The 18628-nt window shown below is 28.9% G+C and overlaps 2 protein-coding genes across 3 annotated transcripts; one reads left to right on the top strand and one right to left on the bottom strand.

The window, feature by feature from the left end:
• The first annotated feature begins 1268 nt into the window (after positions 1-1268).
• Positions 1269-4645, top strand: LOC100159379 (putative ATPase N2B). 2 transcript variants are annotated; one of them, XM_001949439.5, is made up of 8 exons: positions 1269-1756; positions 2085-2246; positions 2337-2578; positions 2976-3144; positions 3200-3340; positions 3417-3536; positions 4080-4212; positions 4363-4565. In XM_001949439.5, the coding sequence occupies exons 1-7, from the start codon at positions 1448-1450 to the stop codon at positions 4200-4202; spliced, it is 1266 nt and encodes a 421-aa protein (XP_001949474.1). In that variant the 5' UTR covers positions 1269-1447; the 3' UTR covers positions 4203-4212; positions 4363-4565. The 2 variants fall into 2 exon arrangements, with proteins under 2 accessions (XP_001949474.1, XP_008186943.1); XM_008188721.3 differs by having other exon boundaries at positions 4080-4645.
• A 2964-nt stretch (positions 4646-7609) lies between these two features.
• Positions 7610-11427, bottom strand: LOC100163468 (uncharacterized protein). Its single transcript, NM_001246101.2, is given in 5 exon segments — positions 7610-8042; positions 8660-8795; positions 8871-8980; positions 9300-9433; positions 10818-11427. Coding segments are annotated over 5 exon segments (639 nt in total). The 5' UTR covers positions 10969-11427; the 3' UTR covers positions 7610-7934.
• Between the last annotated feature and the right edge of the window lie 7201 nt (positions 11428-18628).

Genomic DNA, 18628 nt, shown 5'->3' with positions numbered 1-18628 from the left:
ATATGGTTAATATTACTTTCTACTTCTTAGGTTTGCTTAAAGCGATGGCAACTAAAAAAAGGGGCATTACCATTTCTTCATCCTTTAGAAAAAATGGAAAGTGATAAAGTAGAGGTTTGTTAATTTCAAATTTGTAATGTAATAACTAATAGTAGTACCTACGTTGTATTATTTAATTTAGCTAATTTATTTATTTTATTTAGTATAACTTTTAACTATTAAATATTTATAATTAATCATTAATATTATTTACTGTATTTATTGTCTTTTGTTCTAATATGTTTTAAATTTTTTTGTGTGGTATTAGCCATATTACCTATTTAATAATTACTAATTATTACTAATTACAATCTTTTTTTTCCTTTTGAATATTTCGTGACGACAAATAGTTCCTAAGTTAATCACCTAGATGGTGCTAGTAGGCAGTCCATAACATATCGCGGTTTCGTAGCCGTTTTCTGCCTGTGCAAAGCATAGGCCGTTGGGTAACCAGTATATCTTTAATCGTGCTCTTAGATCATATACATTGTATATGATCTAAGAGGTTACTCAACGACCCTATGTACATACACAACAAAAATGGTGCGCTTAAATGTTGATTTCTAACAGCTGATCAACTATGTGAGAATAACTACTAGCGCTCTAATACATAATATTGTATATCTATATTGATATATTTTGTAGTACCAAGCACAATTTAAGGTAGTACTATCTTAAATCGTGGTACCAAGAGAAATCACTATAATGCAAAAGCGCTAACTGTTATTCTTGCTATGACAAGATCGTTCATTTTAAGCGCACCAAAATATAAGTTTCGTTGAGTAACCTGTTTATCTTAAATCGTGGTCTCCTCATAGCACGGGGTAGACATAATGGGCCTCCTTCAAGGTGGATTGATCCCAAGGTTTATAGATAATAAATTATTATTATTATTATCTATAAACCTTGGATTGATCCACCTTGGTCTCCAACACGATTAAAGATATAATTATATCTTCAATCGTGGTCTCCATATTCTAGTCTACAAAAAAATCACAGATTTCTATATAGTACAGTGTAGTAGGTATGATATTATCATAGAACAATAATATTATTAATAGAAGTCTGTGTAAAAAATGTATTTTTATATTTTATGTGATAATACTTTTTGATTAGTGATTAGTAGTGATAAGTGATTATAAAATAGCCCGAATCTATGGCCCGAATGTACCTACCAAGGTGTATTGATATCATACTTATCTATGCTTGGTACCTACCACAATATCATTGATATTATGTATTGCTTTAATGCCAGAATAGTGAATGCAGCCTTCGTCGATCATCGCTAAGTTGTAAAGATAAAACATTAGAATCTGTGGCTTTACGCCAATGATTTAAAAATTTTATTTTCAGAACAGAACCAGTCTTAAATCTTAATACCTACTTCTATAAATTTGAATCTGTCATCATGAAAATCCCACGATTAAATATCCAAATTCGCACAATTTACACTAGCATTCGTTTGCATATGAAGCCATCTGAACTCTACGATCAACGGGTGACTGATGGTCAATTGATCAATGATGATCATCAGCGCCAAATCGTCAAACAGCTAGATGAAGTGTATAAATCGTTAAAAAGTTATTCGCCACCATCACAAAGTGTAATTTCAAAAATGTTTGGTAGACTTAAAGTGCCATTAAATGGTGTTTATATGCATGGATCAGTCGGATGTGGTAAAACCATGTTAATGGATTTATTTTTTTCCTGTTGCGAAGTAATTATTATATTTTGTAACTATTAATTGGTACTAATTTATTTATACATTTAATAACACCATTAAAACATGAATGACGTTTTTCATAGGTATTGTTTTATTTAGAATCAATTTTCAATTGATCATTTGTCTTATGTGTTTTTAATTTAAATTTTTTTAATTATAATAGTTAAATACATTATTTTCAATTGTTTATAATATGTATAATAAAATATAATAGCAAAATAGCCCACAAACTTTTGTACAAAACTACTACTCAAAACATTAATTATTAATTACCGCACAGTATTCATATTATTATTAAACTACAAATTTTCCGATTTAATAGGTAGAAAAAAAACGACGAGTCCATTTTGATGAGTTCATGTTGGATATTCATAACAGAGTACATAATTTAAGATTGAGCACAAAAGAAAATTTTGATGCTATTCCTATGGTTGCTGATACAATACTAGAACAATCATGGTTACTTTGCTTTGATGAATTTCAGGTATTTAAAAAAAAAATTTTTTTTTTTTTATTGTAGATATCAGTAAATCAGACTTTTAATAATTGTAGGACTATCATGAACTCTTGCTAGGTGACTGACATAGCAAATGCAATGATATTGAAACGACTTTTCACAGAACTTTTTGATAAAGGTATGATTATGGTAGCGACCAGCAATCGTAAACCAGATGATCTATATAAGAATGGACTACAAAGGTTTTTGTTTTTACCATTTATACCAGTATTAAAGCAACATTCTATAATCGTCAATTTGGATTCTGGTATTGATTATAGAGTTATAAGAGCAAAAAGTGGATACAAATCATATTTTGTGTAAGTATACTGTACACTGTACAGATTATAAATATATTATTTTTATAAAAACAATAACTTGATGTACTATAGCACTATTACTGTGTTCTATAATATAGTCCGTGTTTAGAATTTTCTTGTTATTCACTAATAATTAGTAATATATTATTGTATAATATAAAATTATTTCAATAGTCATTAATAAATACATCAATAACCACCTGAAGTATCTAATATTTTCACCTATTTGGTATATAATGGTAAAATATTAACTGTAATAGAGTATTGAATATGTAAAAGTACTTTAGCTTATTCCAATTTTTGAATACGAAAAAACACCTAATAAGCATCAATGTTTTTTGATACTTGGTCATAAATTTGTTTTTTACCATTAAATTTTATATTTATTTTTCTATAGAAGAGATGTTGATACCATAAAAGATTTTGAAAACTCCATTAAAAGTTTTACGAATAGTGAAAATGATACTGTTAGACCAAGAACATTAATTATTATGCAAAGGAATCTTACATTCCAAAGAGTGTGTGGACAAATCTTGGATGCTTCATTTGAAGAGCTATGTGAACGGGTAATACTAAATTGCACTTAATATACCTTATAAATTTACAATAATGATGTTTCAGCCTTTAGGCGCTGTAGACTACTTATATTTAGCTCAAATGTTTCACACAATAGCTATTAGAGATGTTCCTCAACTTGATTTAGATTCATTATCACCATTGAGACGTTTTATCACTCTTATTGATACACTCTATGATCATAAGGTGATCTTACAGATTTAATATTTTAATTAACTAATTGTTATTTAAAATATTTAATAAAATATTTTTTTTTTTTTAGATATTAGTTCTAATATATGCAGATAAACCAGTAAAAGAATTATTTGTAGCTAAAAAAACAGGTGGATTAGGTGATGATCAGAAAGTTCTTATGGACGATTTAGATTTACAACCTGAATCGGTAAAGTATTAAAAAATCTTTTGAGTTTCTAATTCTTTTAAAAATGCTAAACACCATACATAGAAATCGCAAATATGATAAACACAAAAAAAAATATCATAGTATTATAAAATAAAGCAAAAACTATAAATTAGTTGATTGAGCTTGAGTTTTAGATAACAATTTTTTTATATTAGCCTTAGGAGTAGGTATGTTATAAAAGAGAATGTGTCGTATACGTCTTACTAGACTTTTTTTGGTTTTAATTTAAAAAAATGATTATTTTCAATATGACAATTTATTTTAATAGACAAATATAAAAATACAAAATATGTTATTATAAGTAAAATATTTAAAAGAAAAAGAATTTCCTTCAAAATCGGTAAAAATTAATGTTTTTTTTTAAAATTTAGACTTAAAATGTTAGGTGTAAAAATAAAATTGAAAATTGGAAACATTATTTCAACCAATGATAACAGCATTAGCAATTACAATTATTTAACATGATATTTTTTTCCAAATATGTTTTAATGTTGTCAGAAAAAATAACATTTTTTTTTTTAGGCCAATGCTAAAGCCAACGTCTTTACTGGGGATGAAGAAATATTTGCATTTGATCGTACAATATCAAGGCTCATAGAAATGCAATCAATTGACTATTGGAAAAATAACCGCTCAAAAGTATAATCCCAATACAGTTAGTATTAATATTACCAATTGGTTACCATTTTTATAATTTTGTTCTGTGGTGTTTGTTATTTGTTTAGTTATGATTAGTTAAATGTGAGATATTATTAGACATAATATGATTATGATTAATCACTAAGAACAAACTTAACTTTTTTAGTTGCAGGTGTTTTACTATTTTGAACATTATGTTATTAGGTGCCTATTAGACACAATACAATTTGTTTAATTGTTATCACGGAATCCATATCATATCGTTTTCGTTGAAAAATGCAATAAAATAGTTAACTACCCATGAAAGTATTTTAAAACTATTGAATGTACAACTAAAAGCTGTAAAGTATTCAAATAATAAATTAAAAATATAGTGATGAACAAATAAAAAAAATGTATGACTGTTTTCTAAAAAAAAGCACTAAAATATAACTTAAATTAATAATTATTATCATATTCAGTTGTTATTTTTTTTATCCTTTTAGCTTTTTCTCTGCTTTTAAGCATAGCAAATATAATAGTTTTAGCATGAAGTAGCTTACATAAATACATATCCGATTAAATATTTTAAAACCATCCTGATAAGTTAATACACCATATATTATATAAAATATTTTCTTTATTTCTTCCATAAACACAAAAATAATTTATCAGAACTTATTATTTTTTACACTGTATATAACAATCAGTGCCATATACAGGAATTAATTATGAAGAGGGGGGTAGGTCATCATATAAAAAAAAAATATTTTAGTAGTTGTAAATGTTTGTGAATACATTTATATACTTTCCATGTTGTAAGTGGGTTTGAACCAATGACTTCCGAACCACCAGTGTCCACGGTTTAATTGGAATATTTTTCATTGTGACATTTAGTTATACTTACAATCAATAATAAACTAATATGGTCATAGTACCTAAAGTACCTTTTTCATGTATTTGACCTTAACTTAAAACAAATTATTTTATTAAAAATAAAGATTTAAAGCAAAAAAATTGTCTTTTTTGTCTAAAATAAGATATTTCTAACTCATTTGTTATCCATGACTACAAAAAATTCTATGTTAAATTGTTGTTTTTTTTTTAGTTTTATATAACATTACTAAAATACTTATGAAAGCTGACATCAACCATACAATTGAGGTTCCAATGTTAAAAATGTTCTATTTGTCTATGATATTAGAAATAAAAGTATATTAATAATATTACCAGTGGCGCCGGATCGCCAAAATAAAGGTGTGACAACATTTCATTATGACATCCACACACCCACCCACCCATCGGTATATTTAGGTGGGTGTTAAAGATCCCCCCCATTACATAGTACATTTATTTATTTAAAATTAGGGTACAGGCAAATACCAAACTAATTGTTTATTACATTTATGATTAAATATTATTTAGGTACCTACCTAGTGGCTAGTGCCTCCTAAAGGCTATTCATAAACATTTTTTCCAATTATCGCTGGGTGCTGATAGTCAGTTGTTATCAATAGTAAATTAAATGAAACTATTATGACAAAATAGAAAGATAAAACTGCGAATGCACATACATGTTACCGAGACTGTCTTGCATATTATTTATATACCTTATCCGCTTATTGTATTACTAATAGAATACAGACATAATAACTGTACTTATACAAGATATCTTAATTTGTGGCTATACTACTATTAATTGCTTTATTAGCTATAGTGCTATACAATTTTACTATACACAATGTTAATATACTATTAGGTATTACTACTTTAGTATTGCATAGGTGACACCTAACGGTAGTATGGTACCACCTACCACCCACACCTTTATACCGTGTTCGGCTCTTGAATACAGAATATATTATTACATTACATAATATTATATTATTATTTTGTATATTGTGTATATCTCAGATTTCTTTATCATAATTTATTGACCCAATATTCCAGGAACTTTTCCTCTGTAAATGGGAATGTAACTAACCAAATTTGGCTAGTCAGATTGCATTCAAGTTTTTTTTATTTCCTCATTTAGATAATATTTCTAAAAACATAAATTTTAAAATACAGCATGGCTGGTTCAACGAGTAAATATATTATGTACATAAATACACAGGACACAAGTTGCCCATCCTTGCTGAATAACATAAATGGATACATTTTCTGTTGTTAAATCATAAAAATAAAATTGGATTGGATAATAAGTTTAATTTAGAACATTGCCTTGCCCACTTACACAAACTAATAATAGAATTCAAGACATTTTTAAGTAGTTGAATTTATGCATCTTCAAATCAATTTGTTTTATATTTCTATGGCAGTTTAAAAAAAACGAGATGCTATACTTCAATTAGAATTATGTAAGTTGCAAACAGGTCCATTTTTACTTGAAAACAATATTTTTTAAAAAATATCTACTTTTACGTGATTTTGCATTAAAAAACGTTATCTATCTTAGGAATGACTTACATTTCTGAATGTATGTTTTTGTATTTCAAATCAAAAGAAAGAAATTGTCATTAAGTCACTTGACTCACTACAGAAATAGAAGTTGATTTTGCTGCGTTATTATTCGTAGCTATATAATATCCTCAAAACAGAATTGCAAAATGCTGGTTATTAATAGTTGGCCCTCTAGTAGCTTTGAGTTTTCCTCCTAGACCAGACTCTATGTTAACAACATGTAACAGCTACTCAATACAGTAGAAATTGCATTTAATGATAAAGATTGTAGCAACATATGGGTTTAAAAATCTAAAATTTAAAGTCTACAAAAACTCAATTTTCATTGTTTTTTTATGACATTTGTATAATGACTATGTACAAATGTAATGATATTTATTATTGGTGAAGTTAGACTAATATTTTATCTATAAACTATAATATAAAATAATGCTAATAATCTGTAGCTCAAAATAAGAGACAAAAAACATCTAAAATTTAGAATTTTTTGTTGCAAAAATACTTTTATAAAAAATATCTATACTAAGTAGAAAAATTGTGGTTTGTTAGCAATACCGAATACGTATACGTAATACATATCCACGGTCATATAATAAATGTTTATATACCTTTACACGTTCAATATACAATAATATTGATGAAATTAATAAGATAACAAAAAATGTATTAAGTTAGTATATAAACCAGTTTGAAAATCTAATGCTTACATAAATTTAACAATTAATATCATCGCATCGAAATAATTTATAAAAAGTTTGTTACACAGATAACTATTTTTATGTAATCATTGTTCTTTAATATTAGTAACAAGTTTAATAAACTTTTATTGTTGTGTAGAATGTGTTGAATTTTTATATTGAAAAACAGCATGAATAATGAATATAATATACCTAGCCTAAATTTGGATTATAGATTATTAGACTAGCATAATTATCAAAAATGCATTGTTAAATAAATTTTCTAATAATATAGGTGACTCAATTCTTTTATTTTTAAAGTCAAGAACATATTTTTTACGCATGAAATAATAACTTTTCAATAAAAAAATATAAAATAAAAAAGAATAATGTATTTCCAAGTTTTAAGAGTTTTCAGAATCCAAGAGTTAAGTTTAATTTTAAATCATTTAATATTTTAGACAGAAAAAAAAAAGTTATATTGATCCACAATAGAAATTAGATGAATATTGCTGATAAATGTATAATAAATATATCTACTTGGGTTCTTCTCTTTTGTTATACTTGACTTAATAAATTATAATAATTTTATTTCAACTCCCTTAATCACAGCATAAATTTATTGTGGCTGTGGCGCTGCCGCAGTAGCAGCAGCAGGCTTGCTCCGATGGGTTGTTGGTGTGGATGAAACTTGTTGAGAAGCTGTGTCTTTAACAAATTTTTCCACCTAAAACAATACAAATAAATAATTATTATTTTAATTGAATTGATACAAAATCACAAAATAGTAGCCATACTTTAAATTCCAATTTATATATAAATCATATTCAATAGTGAATCCATCCATTAAATGAAATAAATAATTTAAAATTGGTTACTGTACTTTGTCTCATATAAGAGTAACTTCAAATGTAAATGTAAATCAAGTACCACACTCTCCGAAGCATCAATTTATTATTCTTACAAATACCTAACTTAAATTTTATTAAGTATAACACTATAAAGCGATTTTTATGATACAAGCGATCATCGTAAACAAACGCTGATGACCAAGGGCAATGAAAATTATCGATTTATCAAGTGGGTGTGATCTGACTAGAACAGATAAAAATTAGTTGCCGCTTGAGGCTATTTATATTGTATGAGACGGAGCATACAACTTAAACAATTATTAAATTTATATTGGATTCATGATCAAAAAGAAGTTTTATACAAACAAAACTGAAACATACTATCATAGACAGACGTTAATACAACTAAAATACTAGTATAAGATATTTTAACTAAGCACTGTCTATACTATGTTAACTAGCGATAAAAAAAGACAACATTAAGTTTACTTACAATATTCTTTATGTACAAAATAGCTTTGTCCTCTTGATTTCCAGTTCCTTTGACATTATCAGCCTTGTATGGTGGGCTAATTATCACTTGATCATATACGACAATATTCTGCCCTTGCCAAGTTACTTCTGGAATCCTAAGTATAAAGTAGACAAATATTATTTATTTATTCCTCTTCAGATAATTTAATAATTTATTATTAAAATTTTACGTTTTAGTTATAGTCAAATACAATTTTTGTGCCTCAGGGGAAACATTGGCAGACATAGCTGATATTTGACGTTTCTTATCTTGTATTTGAGTTTTTATCCTATTATTTAACTGTAATAGACAATATTATGACATATTTTTAGAAATTCAAATATTTTATTAATTATTATGTAGGCATAGTGATATAAGTCGGTAATGTTCCTCTGGTAAAGTATTATGAAGTAAGTAATTTATCGGTAAAGTAATAAATATAAATTAATTTAGAGTATTTTTTTATTTTTTTTATTAATCATATTTCATATAGGTATTATGATTGTTTTGGGTGTTGAAAAATAAATTTCCCAATATAACCATAAAAAAGTAATATTACCGATAATTTACTGAAGTTATCTAAAAATAAAACACTACGCAGGCGTAATTGATGACATACCCTATTTAAATTTAACGAAGGCAAAGGTGGTGGATTGAAACTGGACTCCTTTTTGACTTGTACATCTTTGGCAAACGCTAGGTTCACTATGTTGATGTTGTTTAACAATGGGTTATTATTAGTAGATGGACATTCTAGTCGTTTGTATTAAGGAAATAAACAACTAAACATTATAATGATAATTAGTACAAAATATTATTATTTGACTATTATTAATATATTTTCATAGATCTAAATTAAACAAAGTAAATGTGTTTTATAACCTATACCTACATTCCATAAATTAACTATGACATACTTTATAGGGGTTAAAGATAGATACAATATGTTGGATAAAGAATGAATAATAAAAATTTAAATAATTTAATTTATTTTAGCACGATAGTGATGTGTGAAGTTATAAAACTTATAACAATATAATGAATAATCATAATACTATAAATAAATAGATCAATGCATTATGGACTATGGTTTAAACTTTAAATTAAAGGATAAATAAAAGAACAAAAAAAAAGTATGCAATAAATACCTATATTATGTTACATAAGTGAAAGTCGTTCAATCACCAACTTTGACACGTATTTAATAGGTATCGATTTTATCGTAAAATATGTACCTTTGTAACTATTTATTCAAATTAAATTAAAAAAAAAAAAGGTCCAATACTATTTTAAAGATAATTTATATTTGTGATTTCAACATTTATAACAAATAAAGTAGTAAGTATGCCTATTTAACATCAGTTTCTAGAATAATTAAAATTTTATCATATAAGGAAAAAAGTATTTTACTAGTAGGTACCTAGTAATAAAGTACAGTTTTAGAATTGCCACTACCTATGACAAATTGCACATGATACATGCGAAAAATGTGACATTAGCATTACGTATTGGCGTCCAAGTGAGTCTAATACCAAAAAAATTACGCCAAACATATCTGAGAGTTATATATAATATACAATTTTCTTGTCACGCAATCACAATGTATCAAAATCATCATAGGTTTATAAAAAAGTGTTTAGGGGTGATCAATGCTTACAGTTTGGATAAAACGACAGAAGCATCAGTGTGGAGGGGAGAGGCAAGCCCGGATTAAGTAATTTTGGAGCCCTAGGGCATAGGTACATATTTCACTACAATATGAAGAAATATGGAGAATATAATATTTTGAAAATTTCGTGGGCTCTAGTCACAGTGCGGTAGTACGACCCATGTGAGAGGGGGGGGGTAACTAACGACCTCGATAAGCATAGTTCACAACAACAGCCTCTCGAGATTAGGGGGGCTCCACGGAGTGGCAAAGGCATATTATTATGCGAATTCAAGACGAACAGCGAAACAGTGAGCGAGCATGTCTCTGACAGCAGCTCGAGGGCGGCTCAAACACAGCGGGTGACCGGTGTGCTGATAACGCCGACAATTCCGCGCCACACGCACTGGGGAGCCCCCCATAGAAAACCGCGTAACCCAGTTGACCCATCAAACTACCGGTGTATGTTGCGTTTCCGGAAAAGGATACTCAGTATTAGCATTTTCGTGGTGGGCTCGAACCCGAGAACCTCGCCCTCGATCTCCTCGTCGAAGCAGTTGGTGCACATGACGACGCTGCCGATGGAGAAACACTCGTTGACACCGGCCATTTTGTGTTTCCCATAAAAGTTTATCGCCATCTAACGCTTGACAAACGGGCGCGGGCACCGGACGCACCGATTCCGGAACTGACCGGGACGACGGGCAGCAACGGCGCGCACGACTTACCGCACACGATGACGAAGAAGATGACGACGACGACGATGGGTATGCGGCGGCCGACGGACGTGCCGTGGTCGTAAGTAAATAATTATTAACTATTTAACTTTGCGAAATTTCGCGTTCGAGTGATAGTGACGGTTCCGTGTGTGTGTGTGTGAATTGTATTACGTGAGTGTGCGTGAGCCGTACTGCCGTGTGGTAGACACGAGACGGCTCGACCAACGCTGGTACGAAACGCTTGTGTGGTTTACCGGAAATTAATTTTCGTCGACGGCTAAAAATAGTATACGAATATCGTACGTAGTCCGCTAACTTTACGTACGCAACGAATACGAGATAATGATAAAAAAAAAAAAATACAGCACTCACGGCAATAATGCCGTGTGTTTGAAACCTGAAAAATATGTTCGTGCGTGCGTGACACGGACCGTGATCGCGCGTGCGTATACAACTACGACACCGTCGGATGCGTTTGTGCGCTTGCGCCAGCGTTATCGTACCGGTGCGTGGAGACTGCGAGGGGGCGTTTTGAGCGAACGGCAGCGGCGAATATTGATAACGGGACGGATTACGGACCGCGGGTGACGTCACGTTAGCGATTGATGACAAGTGACGATTACAATAGTTCAATTTGACATCACCATCACGTAACAATAACACGTTTCGTTCATTCGTTATATTGTTCTATGGTTAAAATATAATATTATTCATTATTATTTATTCCTCAACCCACTACGGCACTACGTAATCCGTATAATATTAATATAGGTATCACTTACTTTTCTATGATAGGTATTATAGCATTTAAAATTTATTACACTTATTAGTTTGGTTGATGAAATTAAATTTGTCATATTATTGATTTTTTCCAGTCAGCGATAGTCGCGCGTGTATAATTGCAGTTTGCAGTTTACATTGTTGCAAGACCGTGCTAGTGACTATAGACACTGCAGGGGCTAGCCGCTCTGGCACGTCTGGTTTATTGGTTGCGGGTAGATGCTTAGCATTCAGTTATTATAATTTCGGTTTTTGACAACTACCATAAACTCAATTTGATATAATTAAATTTCTTCGTCAGCATACCTCGTATTAATTGCATATAATTCGTTACGATAAGTGATAACATTTTTAGACGACGGCGGTTTTTTTAAATGATAAATTAATTTTCATGTGATTATAATATAATGTTAAATATTAAATACTGTAATTAAATTCTACCCATGGTCCCAATGTATCATTATAATTAATTATAGTATCATACATTCATACTGAAATAGCATACCAATCAATAATCATACTTGTTAACTATTTTGCTAAAATTTATCGGGCCTACTTATTTTCATAAATTATGGTACCACCCAGAGAGGACTCCATAGTCTATACCCGCATGCGTTGTCTCCGTCTTACATGCGCATAACATAATGAATACTGAATTGTACGTTCTGACTTCTGAATAATTGACTTAACACTAACAGTCTGTTAAGCGGTTGTAACTTGTAAGATGGAATTACGGAGACAACACTGAGCGCATTGGTTAGTGGCGTACCGATAGAGTGCATAGATCTATAAAGATATCTTTCGGATAGGGTGGCATGGCCAGTGGCGTATTTAGGGGGTCGGACTCCTATTCTGAGTCCTCGAAGGGGCGCCGCCGCTAGAGGTTAAATTGTTTTCAAAGTGAAGATATAAAAAAAAAAAATTATTTATTTTATTGGATGTGTTGAGAAATTATATTAGTGATGTCTGTGTCTTTCTTATTATATCTTTTACATATCTATACATATTTCTATATATATAATATATAATGTATTTTATTATATTGTCATATTATGTATAATTTAGAAAAAAAGCCTAAAATCTAAAATTATAATTTGTTTTATTTGATTATAAAGGTTGACTTTTTTATTAGGAATAAATTGAGTGATAATGGTAAAATAAAAGTGTTCTCAAAATTATAATGGAAGCATAAATACAATAAGGGAAAAATATACATTTTGGGTTATTACTTCTGAATTTTAACGGAGAGAAAAAGTAAACTGTCTAATTAGAAGGGGCTTAAAATTTTTTTGTGACAATGAGTAAATGGAAACTGAGAAAAAAAGGGCGCCAAAATCGTAGGTAAATACGCCTTTAGACATGGTGGACAATGAACTACAGGCCCATGACCAAGAAATGTCACAAATCCAAAAAACAAATCACCATTATTATAACATTTAAAAGTATCTACGACGATAATATAAATTATATTCTTGTAAAATTAAATTTCTATAAAATATGATAAATGTATTATTTCTAATAATGACTGACACACGATTAGATTGTTTATAAATTAGCAATGTTAGCTCGTCGAGATCGGCAATATTGTAATAATTGTAGAACGGTTAAGTCAGGTTATCGTTTTGACTTTTGGATGGATTAAATGGTTCATATATCATAATTGAAAATGGGCATAGTAGACCTAAAGCTAAAAGACCTTTTGGCTTTTTCTAATAATTTAAACGGCAAATCCTTTTCAGAAAAATATCATATTACAGTATCCAACAAGCGCATCCGCTGGATAAAATCCCATCCGGAGCAGAAATTACTTATAATCTAAAAATAGTTATATAGTGATATTGATGTTAAAGTACATATAGTTAAAAATTCTCAGGGGGGAAAGGCCCCTTTGCCCTCCCACTGCGGGCGCCCTTGGTGTCCAAACCCGGTTTATAAACTAGACGTTCATATCTGTGTGACTGTGTTATTCAGATTTTGATTTTCGATTTTGAACACATCACACATGAATATACATCATAAAATATTAAAATATGACAATAATATAAAAAAAAGCAGGTAAGTGGATGTCACTCTGCTGTATAGTAGATTACAAGTGGGTCATTGTATAATGGATTGTACCTATTAGACTTGAATTTAATATGATATAATATCATTGTATATTGTATAAGAAAAACGATTCTGAGCGGAGACGGTTTGTCAGTCTGGATATTTTATATTGTTATTATTTATTTTATCATGTAAGTTGAATATATATTATAATATTATAATTTTTTATTCGTTTATATTGTGATAAATAAAGCGTTGGAAATTAAAATCCCATTTTTAGCGTTTGTTCGTAATTTTTCGTTGGTTTTTCCCGTGGCATTAAATAACTATTGAGACAATCGAAAAGTGACCTCTCTAAAGTACCATCTTGATCCAATTTTCTAAAAGATAAGGTACTATATGTTGAAATCGAAGCACTCCTTCTGGTAGAAATTTTATATACAGGATATAAAAAAAAAAAAATAAAAAAATAAACACCACTGTAAAACCAATAGCTTCCTCGTTCCGCTCAGAATCTAAAATAAGAACTTATTGCAATTATTCAAATTTATTTAACTCGAATACAGCCAAATAGGTAACTAGTAGTAACTGTAAAGGTTGGTACACAATGTTTTGTACTTAGTATTATTTATTATCAATAAAAAAATAGCTTCAAAGACCTATATAGGCTATAAGTATAAATATAAATAGTATGCCCATTTCTAGAATAGGTAAGTACTAACAATTTTTACGAGTTCTCGGAACGAAAATGAATACATAATAATATAAATTACAAGTATAGGTACCTCGTGCCTACTGACTTCTCTGCATATTATATTGTTATTTCGTTTTCTCATAAAATTATTTTAAACGCAGAACATATAATTGACTACCTAGGTACGATAAAAAAAATCTACTATTGCATTAACACTAATAAGTAATAGTATATAAAAATATAATTCTGCTGCTACTTTGCTAATAAACAAAGTGATTAGGCACCTAACCTGTATAATATAATTATTGATTGGTAACGACATTTTAACGATAAATTCTACCGGTTGTACATTTTTCTATTTTTCATCACATATGAAAATAATATTAAAATACAAAATACTCTGCAGATTTATCAGTTTATCATATTATCATAATATTTTTTAACCATATTACCAAATCAATTTACTTCTCAAGTTTTCTAGTAGAAAAAATGCTCTGACCTAAGGATCAAAGGAGGTTTTTGGAAGTAAATTGGACCTAGTTCGTAATTTTTGGAAGTCAAAATTGAAAATTCTTAGTATTTTTTTTATATAATTAGGAAAAAGAAAAAAAAATTAAAATTTGTTAAAATTGTTAGGTAACTCTGATTAGACCGTCTTCACTTGGATTGTATTTGAATAATTTTAGTTTTTTAAGCTCTTCCGTAGCTTTTATCGCGGATCTGTCGTGGCGTCTGAAAAAAAAATTTCCATAACGAAAAAGCTTGACTGTGATATGTTATATTATTATTATTATAATTATCATCTGCGATTGTCGGCTATTGTTTGTAAGTATATACTTGCGGGTAGGGGTATAGCAGGCGCATATAATATATGATATAAATTATAAATTATAATTATATATCTATACTAATGACGAAATTGGCCACAAATGGGATTTGTTGACTTGTTTATGAGTTAATCTGTCTGACTTCAATTTTTGTTGACAATCTGTAATTCACGCCGTTCTATGCTAATTTTTTTTACGGGTGTGCCGCGTATACATTTAATATAGGTACCTATGTATAATGCTCCGAGTTCTCTGTCAGAATATCTGAATGCCTCGGACATCTTTTTTTTAAATGTCAATAAATAATTATTTGTTTAGTCAAAAAGCTTAAAAATGTAATACAAGGTTCATCATAACATTGGCGCAAATAGGTGGGGCTTGGGGGGACTTAATCCCCCCACATTTCTGCCAAGTCCCCCCAGTTCAAAAGTCAGTAGTTAATACTGAGCATATATAATTTTTAGAAAATATTATAGGAGGGGCTTTAGTCCCCCCAAAATAATTTGTCTATTTGCTCCTATACATCATACGTTTTTATTATAGCTATTTAAAAAAATTAACGATATGTATAGGCAAGATTATTTTTATAAGCATTTAAAGTTCAAATTTTGACAAAATCACAGTTAATTTGTAGTTCAAAATGTATAAAATATTAGATTAGGATAACTAAAGCTTGGAAAAAGAAAAAAAAATACCGGCAATGGGGCTTTGGCCCGTTAACCCTCCACCCTGTTACCTGTTACGCCACTGTCTTCAGCCCAATCAACAAATTTTGATGATGTACTTTATAAAAATTTACCAGAAATAGTATAATATTTTAATATTGTTAGATTCTGAGGAGTGATGAATAGATAGGTATAGAAGGGCATGATTTCACAATAATGTGTAATGATTTTTTTGTGAATGTCTATAACAACGATAAATAGTTGAAATGAAACAATGTTTCGATTTTCAATTTCAGTATCTTTTTTAATGGGAAAGTGAATCTAGTTGGTACTTTAAGAAGTCAAAAATAGAAAATTTCCAGTAGTTTTCAAAAGCGACGAGGAAGACAAAAAAAAAATTGAGGAAAAACTGTAATTTTACGCAATATATAAGTATTTGACAAAATTGATTGTTTTATATTATAAATTATAAATTATTATCATTAGACGATTTGATCATTTTCTATAAATATTTATATTGATTTCAACCGTGATTCAATGCAAGAAGGTATTTGCAATGAAGTATTATGCAATGAAGTTTTTTTAATACCAAATGAATTTATTAATAAATATATTAATTTTAACGTTTTCATTATTGTTGGTGTTTTACCAACACCCCCCCTCCCCCCGAAATTTTGGCGTGCCCCACAGGTTGATAACCCTTGGTCTAAACTATCTCTGTACCAAATTTCATCGCAATCGGATGAACGGTTGAGGAATGCATAAACATAGAATATAACAATGAATGACATAATCAGACCCAAACTTTTATAAAGTCTTATATATCTATATATACAGTAGACTGTCTACTATAGTATCAAGTAATAGTGTAATACCATAGTAGCACATGCTGTATAAATATTAATTAAATATATAATATAAAATATAATCTCATAAACATATCCATATCAGACCACATGTCCATATCTATTATCTATAAAATATATATAAACAGTTTACAGATAAATACATAATATATAAACGATAATTGATAAACCACAGTCATTAATATTATTAATAGTAATAAATAATAGCCAATAATTGGTATATATAACATAGATGCAGCCTGCAAGCAGCATCAGCTATCTATTAATTGATAACCGTGATTTAATGTATAACATTTTATATTGATTATTGAGCCTGAAATATTTGTACATTCAATATATATTATTTATCATTTTTACACATAAATTCTTAACTATTATTTATTTTTCAATTTTAAATATTTGTTTTCGATTAATATTAATATGTTTTAAATTGTTTTTAAAAATAAAAACATTAGCAAGTAGCTTATATTCAATATGTACAAATATAAAATAATATTATAGTCCTGTATGAAATTAAATAATACATCACTGATTACTATTATACGTCTATACTAAATAAACAAAAGAGGTCATGGGAGAAGATTTAACCAGTGTCTAGAACATATTTTATTTTAAAAGCAAACCTATGCTGACTATAACACTATGCTGTGAGATACATTCTTTGTAGTAAAAAAAAAAAAAAGAATTAATTTCTATTCACTATTCATTAGCATTTAGTTCCTACGTATAAGAATGCATTCATATTCACGTTTTTCTCAAAACCGAATAGGTATAGGTTCATGTAAATGTAACAAATCCATCTATAACATTGTTGGTTAACCGAAAACTCGGAAATATTTTTCAAAAGTACCTTAAATACTTTGACATGTTTTCTAAATTTAATTTCTGTACTTTGTCAAAGTTATTATTCAAGACCTATGTAAGAATATAATATTATCTTAAAACTAGGTATTTATTATTTTTTTTTTTTTTTGATTGAAAGAAAAATTTACAATTTGCATAAAATAAAATAATTAACACGAGTAACATGATTTAAGGAATATACCCATTGGCATTACAGGTCATAACACTCATAACAATAATAATACGTAATTCGTGTATAACGCATTTAGTTGTTTGGAGCCATAATAACGATTCAATTTTTTAAACAGAAATTAATTATTATATTATATTACTATCGAGATCGTTTGAATATTGAATAACCTTTTGATAAAAACACATGTATTGCTCGCTTGTGTTGGTGCTATAGAGTAGATATATAGGTAAAATTATGTTATCGTCAGTATTATTCAAGAATTTAGTAGATAGTTTAATAAAATTCTGAAATCTAATTGAAAAAATCATCACGTCATGAGTAACCTAAAGTAATCTAATCAGGTAGTAGACTACTAATACATAATATTATTATGATTAGAATACGTGTACAAAATATGTAAATTACTATTCACTATATTGTATACTATTATTTGATATTTCGTTTATAAATAATAATATTATGTACAATCAGAAATCGGAATGTACATTGAACGGTTGAACACAGGCACACAGCTTATATTCGTATTTCGTAGTGTTCTACACTTGTACGGTGGGAAATTCACGAAATATCGAGTATGGAGATAATCTTAACGACTCTGTAGTACGGGCGTATGACAGCGAACATTGAACAATCGTTTATTCGTTTATAATAATAATAATAATAATAA

Source organism: Acyrthosiphon pisum, chromosome A1 (genome assembly GCF_005508785.2).
Source record: "Acyrthosiphon pisum isolate AL4f chromosome A1, pea_aphid_22Mar2018_4r6ur, whole genome shotgun sequence".
Taxonomy (NCBI): Eukaryota; Metazoa; Arthropoda; class Insecta; order Hemiptera; family Aphididae; genus Acyrthosiphon; species Acyrthosiphon pisum.
The sequence above is the reverse complement of the archived record's forward strand: the minus strand, read 5'-3'. Positions and strand labels throughout refer to the sequence as shown.